Source organism: Artibeus jamaicensis, unplaced genomic scaffold (assembly GCF_021234435.1).
Source record: "Artibeus jamaicensis isolate MK-2021 breed Jamaican fruit bat unplaced genomic scaffold, CSHL_Jam_final contig_456, whole genome shotgun sequence".
In the NCBI taxonomy this organism is placed as follows: domain Eukaryota; kingdom Metazoa; phylum Chordata; class Mammalia; order Chiroptera; family Phyllostomidae; genus Artibeus; species Artibeus jamaicensis.
The window spans coordinates 4878057-4896579 of NW_026521839.1; the positions used below are offsets into that span (position 1 = coordinate 4878057).

The following is an 18523-nucleotide window of genomic DNA, read 5'->3' on the forward strand; positions in this document are numbered from 1 at the left end:
AGTGTTCCCCATACGCTTCAAACCAACCAGTCATCGTTCAAGACAAAAGAGACATAGCAGTTCACCTATTTGGGTACAAAACACAGCCAAATATAACTCAATTAAGCTCACTTCCTTTTTAATTAAGGATAAAAATACAATATTCAACCACTTTTCACTTTAGGATAAAGTGACTAATATTGATGGGAAATTGAAAAGAGGACTTTTTTCCATAAAAGACTGGAACTATAATGAACATGAATAATACCAAATATAGTTAAATTGTAAATGTAAATAATTTTATGGTTAATAAAGATAAATAATGTATACACAGCACTAGGAGGGAAAATGTGACATTATCTACCCAATAACCTGGCACTAATAACTCACTTAGGTCTCAGTAGACATCACATGTATATTAATAAAAGCTAAGAGGCTAGGAATAGGAGTTTGCAAAGTATAATTTGAATTTTACTAAACAATACTTTTGAACTTTCAAATCATTGAACAAAGATAAGGAGGAAAAATGTACTCTTAAGCATTTTACATTCTGTAACCAAGTTTTGGTTACTGGAAGGTATTTCCAATTTAGAGGAAAAGTAAAAGAATGATATTTAACAATGTCACTTTTGACAAGGGTACTAGAGTGTAGAGGAAATATTAACATTTCTACATTCCTTGAAAATTCTTTTTTAATTCACTACAGGAATGTTAATAGCATTTATCAAATGTTTATTAAGAATTTATAATTGAGCCAATGTTTTTTTAAAAACCATCATATTCTTACATGAAACTCACAAGCTGTAATTTAATGTGTTTACAGTTTTTAAAGTCTATATTAACAGAAAACATCTGTTGACTATTATAGTTACTGAAATACACATAAATATGAATGGCTATCTTAGCGTTTAGGCATCGTTAACATTCATCTGTATTTTATCCCATTGTAGGAGTTACCCCCAAATGAGCAGTATACCCCCTGCATTGGCAGATTAAATAATATGAACCCCTCACAGTTAAAGCTTTTTCTTACAAGGCAGTAGTAATCGCAGTAGTCACCAGTAGTTAGAAAAGCAGTTGTACTTAAGAATTTTGGAATATAATGTTTGTAAAAAGAGATAGATGAGTGAACTTCAAAATTTTTAAATTACTCTAATTAAATCTTACATCTTCTGAGGCAATAGAGATGAGGCTATTGGAAACTGCCACTGCATCATCTAAAGCCATGTGAGGTGAGGTGAGAGTGTCAGATGGAGCAGTAACCCCTAAGGAAGAATACTATTCCAAGGAGAGGGTGAAAGCATGAGAACACCAAACCGTAAGTGTTCCCCATACGCTTCAAACCAACCAGTCATCGTTCAAGAAAAACATAGCAGTTCACTTGGGTACAAACACCCAAACCAATAAAAAAACCTCATTCAGATTGTCAAATATAATTGAATGAATAATTTAAAAGCTACTAAATATAATATAGAGAAAATATTGTGCATATACAACATTTGAATTTCTTATAATATCACCCTAAGGGACGGTAGTAAATTAATCAAGAAAGAGATCACCAATAACATGTAATGTAAAGTTCAAAGGAGATTTCCATATTTATTAAGTAGGGTTTAGTAGAATAATACAATACTTAACTGAATAGGAAGCTATTCCGAAAGGTGGGGATTTCCTTCAATTCCCTCCCAAGTTCCTTGAGGAGGGAAGCTGGGAAGAATCGGCTTCAGAAACTTGAACTCGCTGGTCCCAGAGCCTCCCTTCAGACACACCTCGTACTGGTAGCTCTGGGACAGGGTCCCTGTGCCGCTGACGTCCACCAGGTGGCCCGGAAAGTGGCCCTCGGGCACCGAGCAGCCGCCCACCAAGCCCGCCCTGCCCCTCCTGCACAGCCGCACCGCGATGAACGCCAGCACCGAGAACAGGAAGAGCGACGACACCGACGCCAGCGCGATGACCAGGTAGACCGTGAGCGGGTCGCTCTGGGCCGCGGGCGCCCGCCGCCGCTTCGGGCAGCGGCAGGTAGGCCTGCGAGAAGCCGTCCACCAGCAGCACGTGCAGCGTGACGCTGGCCGACAGCGGCGGCTCGCCGTTGTCCTTCACCAGCAGCAGCAGCCTGTGCTTGGCCGCGTCGCGCTCGCTCAGCAGCCGCGCCGTGCGCACCTCGCCGTTGTGCGCCCACACGCCGAACAGCCCGGGCTCCGTGGCCTTGAGCAGCTGGTAGGACAGCCAGGCGTTCTGGCCCGAGTCGCCGTCCACCGCCACCACCTTGCTCACCAGGTAGCCGGGCTCGGCCGCCCTGGGCACCAGCTCGGTGCAGGGCGCAGAGCCGTTCTGCAGCGGGTAGAGCACGAAGGGCGCGTTGTCGTTGGCGTCCAGCACCTGCACGCGCACCAGCGCCTGGCTGCTCAGCGCCGGGGCCCCGCGGTCTGTGGCGCCCACCAGGAACTCGAACGCCTGCAGGGCCTCGAAGTCCAGCGCCCTCAGGGCGAACAGGTGGCCGTTGTCGGCGTTGATGGACACCAGCGAGTGGAGGGGCAGGCTGGGGTCCTGGGGCTGCAGCAGCGAGTAGGTGACCTGGGCGTTGGCGCCCGCGTCTGTGTCTGTGGCGCTGACGCTGCCCATGTGCAGGGCGGGGCTGTTGTTCTCGCGGATGAAGAGGGTGTAGGAGGTTTGGGTGAAGGCCGGGGCGTTGTCGTTGACGTCGGAGACCAGCACGGTTATGTTGTGCTGGGTTTTCAGTCTGGGCGTCCCCATGTCGGTGACGGTGATGGTGATGTTGTACTCGGTCTGGCGCTCTCTGTCCAGAGCTCCTTCTGTTACCAAAGTGTAGAAATTCTCTACTGATGGTCTTAAAAGAAAGGGGATGTTGTCATCTATAGAACAAATAACTTGCTGGTTTTGTCCAGAATCTGCATCTGATACACTGAAAACTGCCACTATTGTCTCTGGCTGGTTTTCAGGGATGGGGCTGATGAGGGACGACATGGTCAGTTCAGGGGCGTTATCATTCACGTCCAGAACCTTGATGATTATAGAGCATTTTCCTGATCGTCCCCCACCATCTGTGGCATCAACATCCACATGATAAGATGTAAATTTCTCAAAATCCAACATCTTTCTCAGTCGAATTTCCCCTGTGATTGCGTTTATTTCAAAGGGTTGATCAACATCATCGGCTTGAAACAGAGCATAAGATACTTCTCCGAAGGATCCTGCATCTGAATCTGTCGCTGAGACGGTGATAACCAGCGAGCCAAGGGAGTTGTTTTCAGGGACTTGCGCCTCATACAGCTCCTTTGCAAACTCGGGGGAGTTGTCGTTGACGTCCAGGACCCGGATCTGCACCTCCGTGGTCCCCGACCGGGACGGAGACCCACCGTCCAGCGCGGTGAGGGTCAGCCGGAACTCCGCCTGCCCCTCGCGGTCCAGCGCTTCGTCCAGGACCAGCTCTGGGAACTTTCTGCCGTCGCTGCGATTGCGGGTGACCACGTGGAAGTGAGAATTGGAGGTGATTACATAGCTCTGAAGGCCGTTGCTACCCACGTCTAAATCCTGCGCCATTTTCAAAGGAAAGATCTTTCCTGGCGGAGTAATTTCTGATATTTGTAGTAGCATTTCACTAGCGGGGAACTTCGGGGCGTGGTCATTAATGTCTCTGACTCGCAAGACCGCCTGGAAAAACTGCAAGGGATTTTCCAGCAACACCTGGAAGGGCAGCAGACACGGCTCGGTGGAGCCGCACAGCTCCTCCCGGTCCAGCTTTTCATTCAGCAGCAAATCCTGTGTCTGTGGGTCAAGCTGCAAACGCTGTCTGTTCCCGCTGAAAACAACCCGGGCGCCCCGAGCGGCCAGCTCCCCAGTCCTGAGTCCCAGGTCCTCAGTCAAATTAGCCACAAACGTGCCAGTTTCTGTCTCCTCCAAAACAGAATACTGAATCGATTCTGAACCCACCTCCCACAAAACCATCAACAGAATGAAAACTGTCACTTGCCTTTTGTAGCGATGTGCGTTTGTTTGCGCCATCTGTACTGTTATGTCTGATCCCAGAGGAAAAACCCTTTTTAATTCCCAATCACCAGGTCCACCGTCGACCCTCCGAAATATCTTTGCTAAGGACTTTCTAATTCTTAAAACAAAACAAAACAAAACTCGTCTGACTGTGACTGCCTTCACAAACAGGTTTGTTTTGGCTTTAGCTTAAATGTATTTTCCCCACCTTGGGTTTCCCTGTGAATGGCGTCCACCGAATCCGCAGAGCTTGGATTTACTCTCTTAGCCTGCAGTGCCACCACGCGTTCAAATCAATAACTTCATGAGATGTTTGCAGATCAACACCATTTCCAAAACATGAGCACTGTAAAGGCTTTTCTGTCCAGTCAGTGTTTCTCACACCGCAGTGTGGGAACCGCCTGCATAAAGGATTTCCTGGAAGTTTGAGGGTTTTTTCCCCAAAGTCAATTCTGGGCTCCTCTCGTGATCTTGAATCAAATTCTTTGGTGGTGCTAATGGAAATCTGCACTTCAGTTTTTCTCCTTAAGTGAGTTTCGATGCACACCAACGTTTAATTAAGAATTACTCTCCCAGGAAATGTAAACTTCCTATAACCAACTTTTATTCTTTAGTAGTGCAATTTATCTCTGATGAGCAATATAATTTGTGAAGCCAAGAAGTACACTATTTAACTGTTCCAACAAACTATACAAAAGTAAGAGTGGGTTAGCAATGCTGATGGTAAAATAAACAATCATGTCTCTAAGTTACGTGACTTACAAAATGGCATGAAAAATAGACTCAATTTTGTTTGTGGTTATGCCTGCACAATCAAGGGAACAATTAGACTACTAGGAGGAAAACTGAGGCCAAGGGATACTTATCGCAGAAGCATCTTGTCAAATTAAATGATTTAAAAGAGGAGCTAGAGTGCCCTGGCTGGTGTAACTCAGTGGATTGAGTGTGGGCCTGCAAACCAGAAGATTGCGGTTTGATTCCCAGTCAGAACCCATGTCTGGGTTGCAGGCCAGTTCTGAGGAACACATGAGAGGCACCGTACATTGATATTTCTCTCCCTCTTTCTCCTTCCCTTCCCCTCTAAAGATAAATAAATAAAATCTTTAAAAAATAAGAAAATAAGAGGAGCTAGAAACACTCAAGTTTCTGTCATAAGTAAGCATTTTAGGGTTCCATTTTATTTTTATTTGGGTAGAATCTGGTCATAATTTTATTAGACTTGTTCAATTTACTGTAACTTTTAACATCAAATTCCCCTCCTAGGTTAATTAATCAAGATCAAATAGATTACCCTGTTGTAAGAATGTAACACAATGCAGAAAAGAAACATTCAAGACTCACTTCTACCACCCTCTCACAACAAGGGTGATTTGAGGCCCTATGACTACAGACCAAATAAGGCAGTGGGAAAGGTGAAGTACATTTGAGTGGATACCATGGAATTCAATAATAATTTAACATGGCTCTATCCATTTCTAATTCACCAGTTCTGCTCAAATACGTAGGAAACTGTATCTCTAAATATCCTAAAAATACATTAAATAGGTTAGTGTATATATAAGAACACAAAACACCAAATAGAATGAATTTCAGATTGTTAAGAGGTGAAATCAATTGAGTTCAAGCAAAATCCACTTCAGGTAAGAGCCCAAATGATTGGGGATTAAAAATGAGGATTTTTAAAAAATATTTCAACTCCAGATAAAATAAATAAAGCTAAATAAAACTAATCGTGTAGTTGAAGCACACCTCTATCTACCTAGAAGGATAAAAATGAGATCGCTGTGACCAGCTTCCATGGTTCACTTGATAAATGTCACTGAGAAGAGACTTTCTCAAGGATATCAGTAACAAACTGATGAAGCAAGCCAACAACGATAAACATCTTAGGTTTAATTTTGTCTGAAACAAAGCTATTTCCAGCTCAATCGTAAATGCTCCCTTCTTTCAGCGGACATTGCAACTCCAGCTTAAGGGCATTGCTGGCATCCAGAGTCCTTTGCTCATTCTGCCTGCAGCAACACCAGGTTTCCTCAACACAGCTTACTGAATTAATTTTTCATTTTAGAGAAATTTTTATGAGTAATATAGTATGTGTAAAATTCAATTTAGATCACTCAAATGCCTTTGAAAATGTTGGTTGTTGTGGCAGAAAGAAAGAAGATACTATTTAATGTACCTCTGAAAGGTATCAGCTGGGTATGTGAAGAAACTGTCTTTTTATGGAAAGTAGATGCATTGGATTCCCTCAGGAGAATGCTTCTTGATTTTATTCCTTTTTGCCCTGATTTGATGTGCAAGAGTAGAAGTGAACTGACTTAAAATTTTTTTAAAATATTATATTTGTGTACTTTTAGAGAAAGGGGAAGGGAAGGAGAAAGAAAGGTAGAGAAACATCAATGTGTGGTTGCCTCCCATGCGCCCCCTACTGGGGACCTGGCTGGCAACCCAGGCATGTGCCCTGACTGGGAATCAAACCAGCGACCCTTTGCTTCACAGGCTAGTGCTCAATCCACTGAGCCACACCAGCCAGGGCAGAGATATATCACTTAAAGAAACCTCTCAATGGGAGATACACTGCAGAAAATTTTGAGAACATTGAGGATGTGATGCTGAACACATCTGAAATCTGAAGTGGTTGGGAAGGAAGAATTGTCAGTCTTGCTGGATGTTTGTCAATATTGTTGATTTTCCCCCAAAAGAATCAGCGTATTTTATTTTCTTAATTTTCATTATTATTTTTGAATGCCATTGATTTCCTCTATACTTTTTATTATTTCCTTCTTCCGGTTTGTTGTGGGTTTATTTTCCTCTTCCTTTTCTACATTCTTGAGGTGGGAGCTGACATGACTGAGACTTTTTCTCTTTTAGAATGTATGCATTTAGCCCTGGCTGGTGTGACTCAGTAGATTGCGTACTGGCCTATGAACCAAAAAAATTGCCAAATAAAACCTGCGAACTAGACAATTGCAGTTTGACAATTGCAGTCAGGGCACATACCGGGGTTGCAGGCGGGTTCCCTGCAGGCCAGTTCCCAGCAGGGGACACAGGAAAGGCAGCCATACACTGATGTTTCTCTCCCTCTCTCCTTCCCTTCCCCTCTAAAGATAAATAAATAAAATCTTCAAAAAAAAGATTAAAAAATGGTTTCAGTTTGTGTAGAGAAGTAGCAGAAAATAGTGAGATAATTATATGTGAAGGAGGGATGAAAGGTTTGTGTCTAGGTACTAAACAATAATAGCAGGACATTAATTGTTTAAAGTTTATGAAAATGTTGAAATGTTATGAAAATAAAAGTTTAAAAGTGTTGCCAATGAGGTGAAGTGAAAACCAGACAATACCAAGAGTTGACAAGAATGTGGAGGACTTGGTACATCCAAACACTGCTGATAACTATGTAAATTGGTACAAATACATTGGAAAACTATTTAAAATAACTACTTAAAGCAAACATCTACTTACTAAGTGAGTGGCAATTTTACCCCTAGGTATATACCCAACAGAATGTGTAAACATGTTTGCCAAAAGATAGGTATAAAAATGCTCAGCCCAGTATTATTCAAACAGCCAAACCTTACACCAACCCAAATACCCATCTACATAGGATGAGTGATAAATTCTGAAATATTCATACACTGTGACACTATACAGAAATAAGAATGAATAAGTAAAATTGAAAGCAATATCATAAAATGTCCTAAACATAATGTTGACTGAAAGAAGCCAGACACAAAACAGTATATACTCTACTATTCTATTTAAATAAATTCAAAACAAGCAAAACTAAACTGTAGCATTAGAAGTCAGGACACTTTTCATACTTGTGCTGGCAGGGATTTTAAGGCTAATTTATGTGGCACGTGGGATGCTGGTTATGTTTCATTTCTTCATCAAGATGTTGATACTAAGTGTTTACTTTCTGAAAATATTAATACATTGTGCTGAAATTAAGGATGTGTTCCCTTTTCTGTGTGTATGTTATCATTTCATTAAAACATATGCTTAAAAATGCTTGGAGGTGGGGATGAGAGGAGCAGAGAGGAGTAGATGGAAGATTGCTGTGTCCTCGTGATTTCACACACGTTGCATTTGTTATCAAATGCATATTTTCATTTGAAAAGAACGATTTAAAAACATGTAAAAATGCTTTTTAATTTTTGCTGTTTAGCATCATATACTTAGCGTGTGATTAAAAAAAGGACTGAACACAGAGAAAAGTCATTAACATTTGAGTTTATTAATAAGACAGTTGATCTAAACATAGGGCAACCAAGCGGCAAACATTACAGGAGAACAAACCCCGTGCAGGAGTCTGAAGCGGCATTAGGCAAATAATGCCATCACTGAGTTTTCCAAAATCGGACAAGATAAAGGCAAGGGAGAAATACATCACAAAAGGGAAATCCAGGCTACACCTGAAGATGGCACTTCTCTCCGTTATGCTCTCAAACTATCCCTGGGGAAATTGGAGGTGTTACAAAGTCACGGCATCATAATGAGATTCCTAACTGAATCCGAGGTTATTCCGGAAGATGGCGTTTCCCTCTATTTCTTCGTTCGTGTCTTGGGGTGGGAAGCGGGGGATAATTGGTTTCAAGAATTTGAACTCATTACTCCCAGAGCCTCCCTTCAGACACACCTCATACTGGTAGCTCTGGGACAGGGTCCCAGTGCCGCTGACGTCCACCAGGTGGCCCGGAAAGTGGCCCTCGGGCACCGAGCAGCCGCCCACCAAGCCCGCCCTGCCCCTCCTGCACAGCCGCACCGCGATGAACGCCAGCACCGAGAACAGGAAGAGCGACGACACCGACGCCAGCGCGATGACCAGGTAGACCGTGAGCGGGTCGCTCTGGGCCGCGGCGCCCGCCGCCGCTTCGGGCAGCGGCAGGTAGGCCTGCGAGAAGCCGTCCACCAGCAGCACGTGCAGCGTGACGCTGGCCGACAGCGGCGGCTCGCCGTTGTCCTTCACCAGCAGCAGCAGCCTGTGCTTGGCCGCGTCGCGCTCGCTCAGCAGCCGCGCCGTGCGCACCTCGCCGTTGTGCGCCCACACGCCGAACAGCCCGGGCTCCGTGGCCTTGAGCAGCTGGTAGGACAGCCAGGCGTTCTGGCCCGAGTCGCCGTCCACCGCCACCACCTTGCTCACCAGGTAGCCGGGCTCGGCCGCCCTGGGCACCAGCTCGGTGCAGGGCGCAGAGCCGTTCTGCAGCGGGTAGAGCACGAAGGGCGCGTTGTCGTTGGCGTCCAGCACCTGCACGCGCACCAGCGCCTGGCTGCTCAGCGCCGGGGCCCCGCGGTCCGTGGCGCCCACCAGGAACTCGAACGCCTGCAGGGCCTCGAAGTCCAGCGCCCTCAGGGCGAACAGGTGGCCGTTGTCGGCGTTGATGGACACCAGCGAGTGGAGGGGCAGGCTGGGGTCCTGGGGCTGCAGCAGCGAGTAGGTGACCTGGGCGTTGGCGCCCGCGTCTGTGTCTGTGGCGCTGACGCTGCCCATGTGCAGGGCGGGGCTGTTGTTCTCGCGGATGAAGAGGGTGTAGGAGGTTTGGGTGAAGGCCGGGGCGTTGTCGTTGACGTCGGAGACCAGCACGGTTATGTTGTGCTGGGTTTTCAGTCTGGGGGTCCCCAGGTCGGTAACGGTGATGGTGACATTGTACTCTGCCCTGTTCTCCCTGTCCAGTGGTCTCTCTGTGACTAGGGTGTAAAAATTCTTAAACGTGGGTTTTAAGACAAAAGGGAGATCGTTCTGGATGGAGCAAACCATCCTGCCATTGTCCCCAGAGTCTGGATCAGAAACACTGAAAACAGCAACTACAGTCTCTGGGGAGTTTTCTGGGGTGGAGCTGGCCAGGTTCGACATGGTCAGTTCAGGGGCGTTGTCATTCACATCCAACACCTGTATAGCTACAGAGCATTTTCCTGAAAGGCCCCCACCATCTGTGGCTGCAATTTGCACGTTATAATACTGAGTTGTCTCGAAATCCAATGCCTTTTTCAGACGAATTTCTCCTGTAATTTCGTCTATTACAAATGGTTGATTAACATCATCGCCTTGGACTAGAGTGTAAGCGACATTCCCATTCAATCCTGCATCTAAATCTCGGGCGGAAACGGTGACAACTGAGGAGTTTAGGGGGCTGTTCTCCGGGACCTGTGCCTGATAGAGAGACTGTAAAAACTCAGGGGCGTTATCATTGATGTCCACGACTTCGACGCGGACGGTAGTGGTCCCAGACCTGGGCGGAGCCCCACCATCCAGCGCCGTGAGGGTTAAACTGAGCTCGGGCTGCTCCTCCCGATCCAGCGCTCGGTCTAGCACCAGCTCTGGGTATTTTCTGCCGTCTCCGAGACTGTGAGCGACTACACGAAAATGGGAATTGGGGCTGATTGTGTAGTTCTGAACAGAGTTGCTACCTATGTCAAAGTCCTGAGCTATTTTCAAAGGAAACGCAGTCCCTGGCTGGACGCTCTCTGGGATCTTCAGGAGCGTTTCCCCAGCTGGGAATTCTGGGGAATGGTCATTTATATCCGTGAGCTGCAGATCGGCTTGAAAAAACTGCACTGGCTTTTCCAGTAATAGTTGGAATTGCAGTATACAGGGATCTGTGGCCCCGCACAGCGCCTCCCGGTCTAACTTTTCATGTAGAAGCAAATCCCCGGTCTCGGTGTGGAGCTGCAAGAGCTGCCTGTTGCCTTTGTAATGGATTCGCGCGCCCCGAGTGGCCAGTTCTCCCACCCTAAGCCCCAGGTCTTTTGCCAGGTTGGCCACAAAGGAGCCACTTTCTGTTTCTTCTGGCATGGAATACCTAATTGCTTCAGAGCCAGCCTCCCACAAAAACAACAATATAACAAGAAAGACAACTTGCCTTTTCTGCGGTGCTTTTGCCAGCGCAGTCTCCATTGTTCGCACCCAGTTCTTCAACTCGCTGTACAATCAACCCAGATGACTTCGTTAAATAACCTCGAATTAGATCTTTCTGACTGACTCGCACTAGAACGAAGCCTTCTCTGAAGATCTCTGCCCCTAGACCTTCCCTAAAATACTTCCTTCTTTTAGGAAGCACCCAGAGTTCTGATTCCCAGCGTAATGGCGTCCCGGGTACACACTGAGCTCTTCATTCAAATTCCTAGCCTGCAGCGCCACCAGGCGTCCTTATTTACTATTGCAAGAAGTATTTGCCATTTCATTCCAAATTACAACCCTGGTGTATCAATATCTTTTTAAGTCACAGAAATGCTCCTGATCTTATCTCCAGTTCTTAGCTATTAGAAGCACCGAATGAACATTTGCTGAGTTAACTTTAAGTGAAAGATGGTTTTTGGAATAAACTAAAAGTACATTAGCATTCCTCATGAAAGTACCTTTTGAGTACATACATGAAGAAACTTTTTCTCTAGGGTTTTCTGTTTAACTTGTCCAATAAGTAAGTGATCATGGATGTTTACAAAGTTAAAATTTTACAACAGCTGTTTTAATTTATTGATTTTAGAGACAGAGAAAAGGGGAGAGAGAGAGACACCAGTTTGCTGCTCCACCCATTTATGCATTCACTGGTTGCTTCTTCTATGTGTCCTGACCAGAGATGAACCCAAAACCTTAGCATACCCAGAGGATGCTCTACCAACTGAACTACTACTATCTTTAAAAATAACATACATCAGAAAAGGGTACAAATCATAAATGAACAATTCAAAGATTTTTCACAAAGTGAGTACACTCCTATAAGCAGAACCTGAATTAAAACTAAAATGTTACCAAAACATACAAAACTTCCATAATTATCTGGTCATTACCCTCTTCCCCTAAAAGTGGGCAACTCTCCTAACTTCTACTGTCATAGAATTTTGGTGTCTTTTTGGAATATTTATACAACAGGGTTATAGAGTATTACTTTTTTTGTCTTTGTGTCCTTTCACACAACATTTTGCTTGTATATTTATGTGTTGCATATTGTTCTGATTTATTTTATTCTCATTGCTTTATACCATTATATTGTATGGCTATACCATGATTTGTTTATTTGTCCTTCAGTTTATGGAATTGGGGTTTTTCAGTTTGTGGATACCTTGAGTAGTGCTGCTATGAACATTCATGTACATGCCATTTGGTGTCTATGCGTGTGTTTACATTTAATATACTATTTGGAGCTAGAATACTGTGCATTAAGATGTACACATATATTTAGCTTTAACAGATATTGAAAAAAACAGTTTTCAAAAACAGTTTTACCAAAACAAGCAAAGAATGAGAATTCCAGTTGCTCCATATCATTGTCAACATTTAATATCGTCTTTTAATATTAGTTATTATGGCCAGTGTGTAGTGATACCATATTGCTACTTTAGTATGTCTGATGATTAGTTAAATTGAGTACATTTCCACATGCTTATTAGCCATTGGGATACATTCTTGTGAAGAGCTTGAAATTTTTTTGTCTATTTCTCTATTTAGGGTATTGGCCTTTTCCTGGTCCATTTTTAGAAGTTCTTAATCTATTCTGGGTATAAGTACTTTTTCAGAAATATGTATTGCAAATATCTTCTCCTACTTTATGGCTTGAATTTTAATTCTCTTATGGTATCTCAATGAACAAAACTTCTTGAACTTTAATTTAGTCTAATTTGTAGCCCTGACTGGTGTGGCTCAGTGAATTGAGCAATGGCCTGTGAACCAAAGTGTTGCTGGTTTGATTCCCAGTCAGGGCACATGCCTGAGTTGTGGGCAAGGTCTCCAGTAGGGCTCATGTGAGGGGCAACCACACACTAATTAAGTCTAATTTGTAAATATTTTGCAATGGTTATGGTTAGGACTGTTTGATTTGTCTTTAAATCTTTGCATATTCCCAGGTCATAAAAATATTATTCTATGGTGTTTTGAAGAATTAATTACTTTAATTTTCACATTAGAGCTATAATCATTTTGAAGCTAATTTTTTATATGAATGAAGTTAGTGTCAAAATTATTTTTTCATAGAAACATCCAAATGACTTTGCACCATCTATTAAAAAGAGGGCCTATTCCCCATTGTTCCTGAAATGTCACTTTGTAATAAATTAGGTATCCATAGGTCTATTTAAGACTCTTTTAAACATGTTTCTCTCTGTTTATCCTGCAATATAATATTGTCTTAAATACTATAGCATTTTAATAGGTTTATTATCTGATAGGTAAGTCCTCTAGTTTTATTCTTTTTCTCTAAAATTACTTTGGTTATTATTGTCCTTTTATATTTCCACATAAACTCTAGGTGTATCTTGTAAATTTTCACAAAGAAATCTGCTGAAATTTTGTTTAGGATTTTGTTACATCAGTAGGTTGGTTGGGGAGAATTGACATGATTCCTGACACTGAGTTTCCCAGCCACTGGACACTCTACATCCCTCGATTTAAGATATTTGACTTCCATCCTATATTGTTTTGCAACAATAGAATTGTTTTGTTTTTCACAATGTATGTATTTTGTGGAAGTTATTTTTAAATAATATTTGCTACTAAATTCCAATCATTGAATTTGAAAATGTTGATCTATTCTACACCAGTCTGGTGGCACTCCCTAGGTGGTAAAGGGTGGTCCATGCTTTGTCAATACACACAGCAATTCATAAAGCAATACACAGAGTAATCCATACATTTATGACATTAATTCATAAAGCTGGGCTCTGACTGTTTGTTGGGCTGGTTTCAGTTCGTTGGTTATACAAACTGAACTTTTCTGGCATAGACAGAAAAAGTGAACTTGGATTTTCATAAAGTGAAATATATTGGTGAAAATATCAATCAGATTTCTTGTTATCATACATAAAAGTTGTTTCATTTAAATAGCTAGTGATAAATGGAGAATTTAGGAAAGTTGACTTCCAGACCCATGTCTTATATATTTCTTTGTGTTTAATTTTGTTCTCATTTTTATCACTTTCTTATTTCAATTTTTACATTGGATGAGCCCTAAAAAGCTGTTTCAAGAATGACTTAAACAGTAAGTCCCTTTCCTTTTTATTATGTTACAGTACCTAGGGAAAAAATAATCTATGAAAAAGTGCAAGTAATTAAATTCTGGTAGGATGACACTTGAGATGTCAAAATAAATATTTAGATTATAAAGCAAGCACTTTAATTGCTCATATTGTGCCAAAAGTTCAACTAAGTGGTTCTATAGTCATATTTATATAAATTTAGTAGGAAATCACATGATTACTCGGATTATTGAACACAACATAAACCAATAACAATTCAGGTAAGTTAATTTCTTTTTTTTTTAAGATTTTATTTATTTATCTTTAGAGGGGAAGGGAAGGAGAGAGGGAGAGAAACATCAATGTATGGTTGCCTTTTGTGTGTCCCCCGCTGGGAACTGGCTTGCAACCCAGGCATGTGCCCTGACTGGGACTCGAACCGTGGTTGCTTGGTTCCCAGGCCCGCGCTCAATCCACTGAGCTACACCAGCCAGGGTTAATTTCTTATCTTATTTAATTTCTATTTTTATTTTCCTGAGGACGAAATAATGCTTATTTCTTACAAATGAAAGTTCAGCATAACTGATACAGTAATTTACACAAAATAGCTGAAAACTACATTGAAAAACAAACCCTGAAGATGTTGGCATTAAAAATAAATCATTATTTTGTTGATTAAAAACTGTCCATGTCTGCAAAGTAAATTAAAGTGAAAACCTGATATCACTTGATAATCAGACTTACACAGAATAACTGAAACTCAGAAAAAAATTATTTGATTCTCTTAAAAGGTGGAGAGAAGCTGCAGGGAAACCAAGAAAAACACACATTAAACTACACTTGAACTTCTACTCATAGGGCAAAAGGGAGGACGCAGAAGTATATGATGCCTTCCACATCATAAATCTTATGATGATTTAAATTTTATTTAAGGTACTGAGATTCTTTTAAAAGAATTTTTACCAAGCAATAATTTAGCTTTATTTAGAGAAAGTGATGCCAAATTATATAAGATTTCCTCTTTATTATTTACAAAAAGAATATTTTTTTAAATTGTAACATTAGTGAGTGCTAATGGACCATGTGGAATGTGCAAGGCAAGTACCAGTCAAATAAATAAGAAAATCTCTGCCCTGGCTGGTGTAGCTCAGTGGATTGAGTGCAGGCCTATGAATCAAAGGATCACATCAAAGGATCACGGTTCAATTCCCAGTCAGGGCACATGCCCAGGTTGCAGGCCAGTTCCCGGTAGGGGACGCATGAGAGGCAACCATACATTGATATTTCTCTCCCTCTCCCCTTCCCTTCCCCTCTAAAGATAAATAATTTAAAAAATTTTTTAAATGTGCTACCACTTAAAAAAATTTCTGGTGTGCTGCTCACAATGGGAGGTTACAATTTTAGTGTATTAATGATTTAAGGAAGTGCATGTTCATGTACAATTTGGGAAAAGCGAGTGCACTCAGTTACATGCTTGTGGTTATTCCGGGGGCATAGCCTCGTAGAACGGTCGACAAGCAAGGCCTAAGTAGATATAAAAATTTTCAAACACTCCGGCCTTGTAAACATAGAAATATCTGGTAAAGACAAGAACCACAAATATATAGAAATGCAAGATTACATAAAAGCTTTAGAAAGTTGCATTTAAAAGACATTGACTAATTAAGTATATTTAAACAAAGTTTCTTCTTACACTACTTGAGTAATTTATAGTTATGGAAAGATTAATCACAAAGAAAGTCTAATATGTAGAAAATACATACTCAGTGTTTAGTGTAGCTAGAAATGTTAAGTCCAATGAATATTAACAAAAGGAAGAAATCTAGCATGACCAGGGATATGCATTGGTTTGGAATAGAGATATGCACATTTAGAGAACAATATGATTTCTTAAAAGAAATGCATTGCAATGGCAGTTAAGTTTACCAAAAATAAAGCCCAGCTCACTTAATCCACACAATACTTAACCGAACACAAAGCTATTCCTGCAGTTGGCGTTTGCCTTAATTTCTCCCTCAGTGTCCTGAACCAAGAGATTAGGGAATATCGGCTTGAGGAATTTAAACTCACCAGTCCCAGGGTCTCCCTTCAGACACACCTCATACTGGTAGCTCTGGGACAGGGTCCCTGTACCGCTGACGTCCACCAGGTGGCCCGGAAAGTGGCCCTCGGGCACCGAGCAGCCGCCCACCAAGCCCGCCCTGCCCCTCCTGCACAGCCGCACCGCGATGAACGCCAGCACCGAGAACAGGAAGAGCGACGACACCGACGCCAGCGCGATGACCAGGTAGACCGTGAGCGGGTCGCTCTGGGCCACGGCGCCCGCCGCCGCTTCGGGCAGCGGCAGGTAGGCCTGCGAGAAGCCGTCCACCAGCAGCACGTGCAGCGTGACGCTGGCCGACAGCGGCGGCTCGCCGTTGTCCTTCACCAGCAGCAGCAGCCTGTGCTTGGCCGCGTCGCGCTCGCTCAGCAGCCGCGCCGTGCGCACCTCGCCGTTGTGCGCCCACACGCCGAACAGCCCGGGCTCCGTGGCCTTGAGCAGCTGGTAGGACAGCCAGGCGTTCTGGCCCGAGTCGCCGTCCACCGCCACCACCTTGCTCACCAGGTAGCCGGGCTCGGCCGCCCTGGGCACCAGCTCGGTGCAGGGCGCAGAGCCGTTCTGCAGCGGGTAGAGCACGAAGGGCGCGTTGTCGTTGGCGTCCAGCACCTGCACGCGCACCAGCGCCTGGCTGCTCAGCGCCGGGGCCCCGCGGTCTGTGGCGCCCACCAGGAACTCGAACGCCTGCAGGGCCTCGAAGTCCAGCGCCCTCAGGGCGAACAGCTGCCCGTTGTCGGCGTTGATGGACACCAGCGAGTGGAGGGGCAGGCTGGGGTCCTGGGGCTGCAGCAGCGAGTAGGTGACCTGGGCGTTGGCGCCCGCGTCTGTGTCTGTGGCGCTGACGCTGCCCATGTGCAGGGCGGGGCTGTTGTTCTCGCGGATGAAGAGGGTGTAGGAGGTTTGGGTGAAGGCGGGGGCGTTGTCGTTGACGTCGGAGACCAGCACGGTTATGTTGTGTTCAGTTTTCAGTCTGGGTGTCCCCAGGTCCGTGACGGTGATGGTTATGTTGTACTCCGCTCGGCTCTCTCTGTCCAGAGGGCTCTCTGTTACCAAAGTGTAGAAATTCTTGAAAGTCGGTTTTAGAAGGAATGGCAGATTTTCCTGGATAGAACAAACCATCTTTCCATTGTCTCCAGAGTCTCTATCTCTAATTCGGAAGATAGAGACGACAGTCTCCGGAGCATTCTCTGGGATGGAGCTGGTGAGTGAAGACAAAGTCAGTTCAGGGGCATTGTCGTTCACATCCACCACCTCTATGACCACAGCGCCTTTTCCAGAAAGACCTCCTCCATCTGTAGCCTCAATGTCCAGATGGTAAGACTTAATTTGTTCAAAATCCAATTTCTTTGTCAGTCGGATTTCTCCTGTGACTTCATTTAGTGAGAAAGTTTGCTTAATTTCATCTGATGCTTGGAACAAGCCATAGGAAACTCTCCCAAAGTTTCCAGCGTCTAAGTCCCTAGCTAGGACAGTGAGGATTGGGGCATCTATGGGGCTGCTTTCCAGGACCTGCACCTCATATGGGGTGTGCACAAACTCAGGAGGGTTGTCATTAACGTCCATGATCAGGACTGTCACCGCGACGGTGCCAGACCGAGGTGGAGACCCGCCATCCAGCGCCATGAGGGTTAAGCTGAGCTCAGCCTGCTCCTCTCGATCCAGCGCTTTGTCCTGCACCAGCTCTGGGTATTTCTTACCCTCACTATGATTTCGAGTAAGAACGTGAAAATGTGAATTAGGGCTGACAGTGTATTTTTGAAGACCATTGCTGCCCACATCCAAATCCTGAGCTGATTTCAACGGAAAAATAGTCCCTGGCTGGCTGTTTTCCGGTATTTTCAAGAGCATTTCTCTAGTCGGGAATACTGGGGAGTGGTCATTTATGTCCTGGATTGATAATTCTCCTTCAAAAAACTGCACTGGCATTTCCAGCAACACTTGGAAATACAACACACACGTTTCAACGGGGCCACATAGCTCTTCCCGGTCCAGTTTCTCCTTCAAAAGCAAATCTCCCGTCTCACGATCCAGCAGCAAGCGCTGCTGGTCATCGTCAGACACCACCCGGGCCGAGCGCGTGGCCAGTTCCCCGGCTCCCAGGCCCAGGTCCTCGCTCAGACGGGCTACGAAGGAGCCGCGCTCTGCTTCTTCCAGCACAGAATAACGAACAGGCTCTGGACGAGCCTGAGACAAGAGCACCACCAGAATAAAGGCTGTCACTTGCCTGTTTGGTTGAATTCTCCCTAGCGTCTCCATGTTGGAGCCCGGGTGCTTGCATCCAATCTCTTCAGCAACCAGAAAAGACTCGAGATACTCAAATTCGATTGCTTGCTTAGTGGAATCCTCACAAAGTTGCTTTGAACCTTAAATCCGTTTAGTATAACGCTCCGCAAAGTCGTTGGTAACCCAGGACTGCTGGCAAAGCTGCTTCCTTGTGCTTTTGATTTCGTATTCAACAAAGGAATAAGCGCGCTTGCTAGGGCTCAGTCA

At 44.2% G+C, this 18523-nt stretch overlaps 3 protein-coding genes across 3 annotated transcripts; all 3 read right to left on the reverse strand.

The window, feature by feature from the left end:
* Positions 1 to 1564: 1564 nt before the first annotated feature.
* Positions 1565 to 4175, reverse strand: PCDHB6 (protocadherin beta 6). The gene is given in 3 exon segments (XM_037147681.2): positions 1565 to 1660; positions 1662 to 1973; positions 1975 to 4175. Coding segments are annotated over 3 exon segments (2388 nt in total). The 5' UTR covers positions 4003 to 4175; the 3' UTR covers positions 1565 to 1612.
* Positions 4176 to 8204: 4029 nt separating this feature from the next.
* Positions 8205 to 11033, reverse strand: LOC119051074 (protocadherin beta-5-like). Its single transcript, XM_037147677.2, has one exon. The coding sequence runs from the start codon at positions 10880 to 10882 to the stop codon at positions 8492 to 8494; it is 2391 nt and encodes a 796-aa protein (XP_037003572.2). The 5' UTR covers positions 10883 to 11033; the 3' UTR covers positions 8205 to 8491.
* A 4865-nt stretch (positions 11034 to 15898) lies between these two features.
* Positions 15899 to 18422, reverse strand: LOC119051121 (protocadherin beta-4-like). The gene has a single exon (XM_037147728.2). The coding sequence runs from the start codon at positions 18287 to 18289 to the stop codon at positions 15899 to 15901; it is 2391 nt and encodes a 796-aa protein (XP_037003623.2). The 5' UTR covers positions 18290 to 18422.
* Between the last annotated feature and the right edge of the window lie 101 nt (positions 18423 to 18523).

Bases quoted from the DNA above. Each gene is read 5' to 3' on its own strand.
- LOC119051074 (XM_037147677.2), bottom strand. From the start codon at position 10,882: ATGGAGACTGCGCTGGCAAAAGCACCGCAGAAAAGGCAAGTTGTCTTT.
- LOC119051121 (XM_037147728.2), bottom strand. From the start codon at position 18,289: ATGGAGACGCTAGGGAGAATTCAACCAAACAGGCAAGTGACAGCCTTT.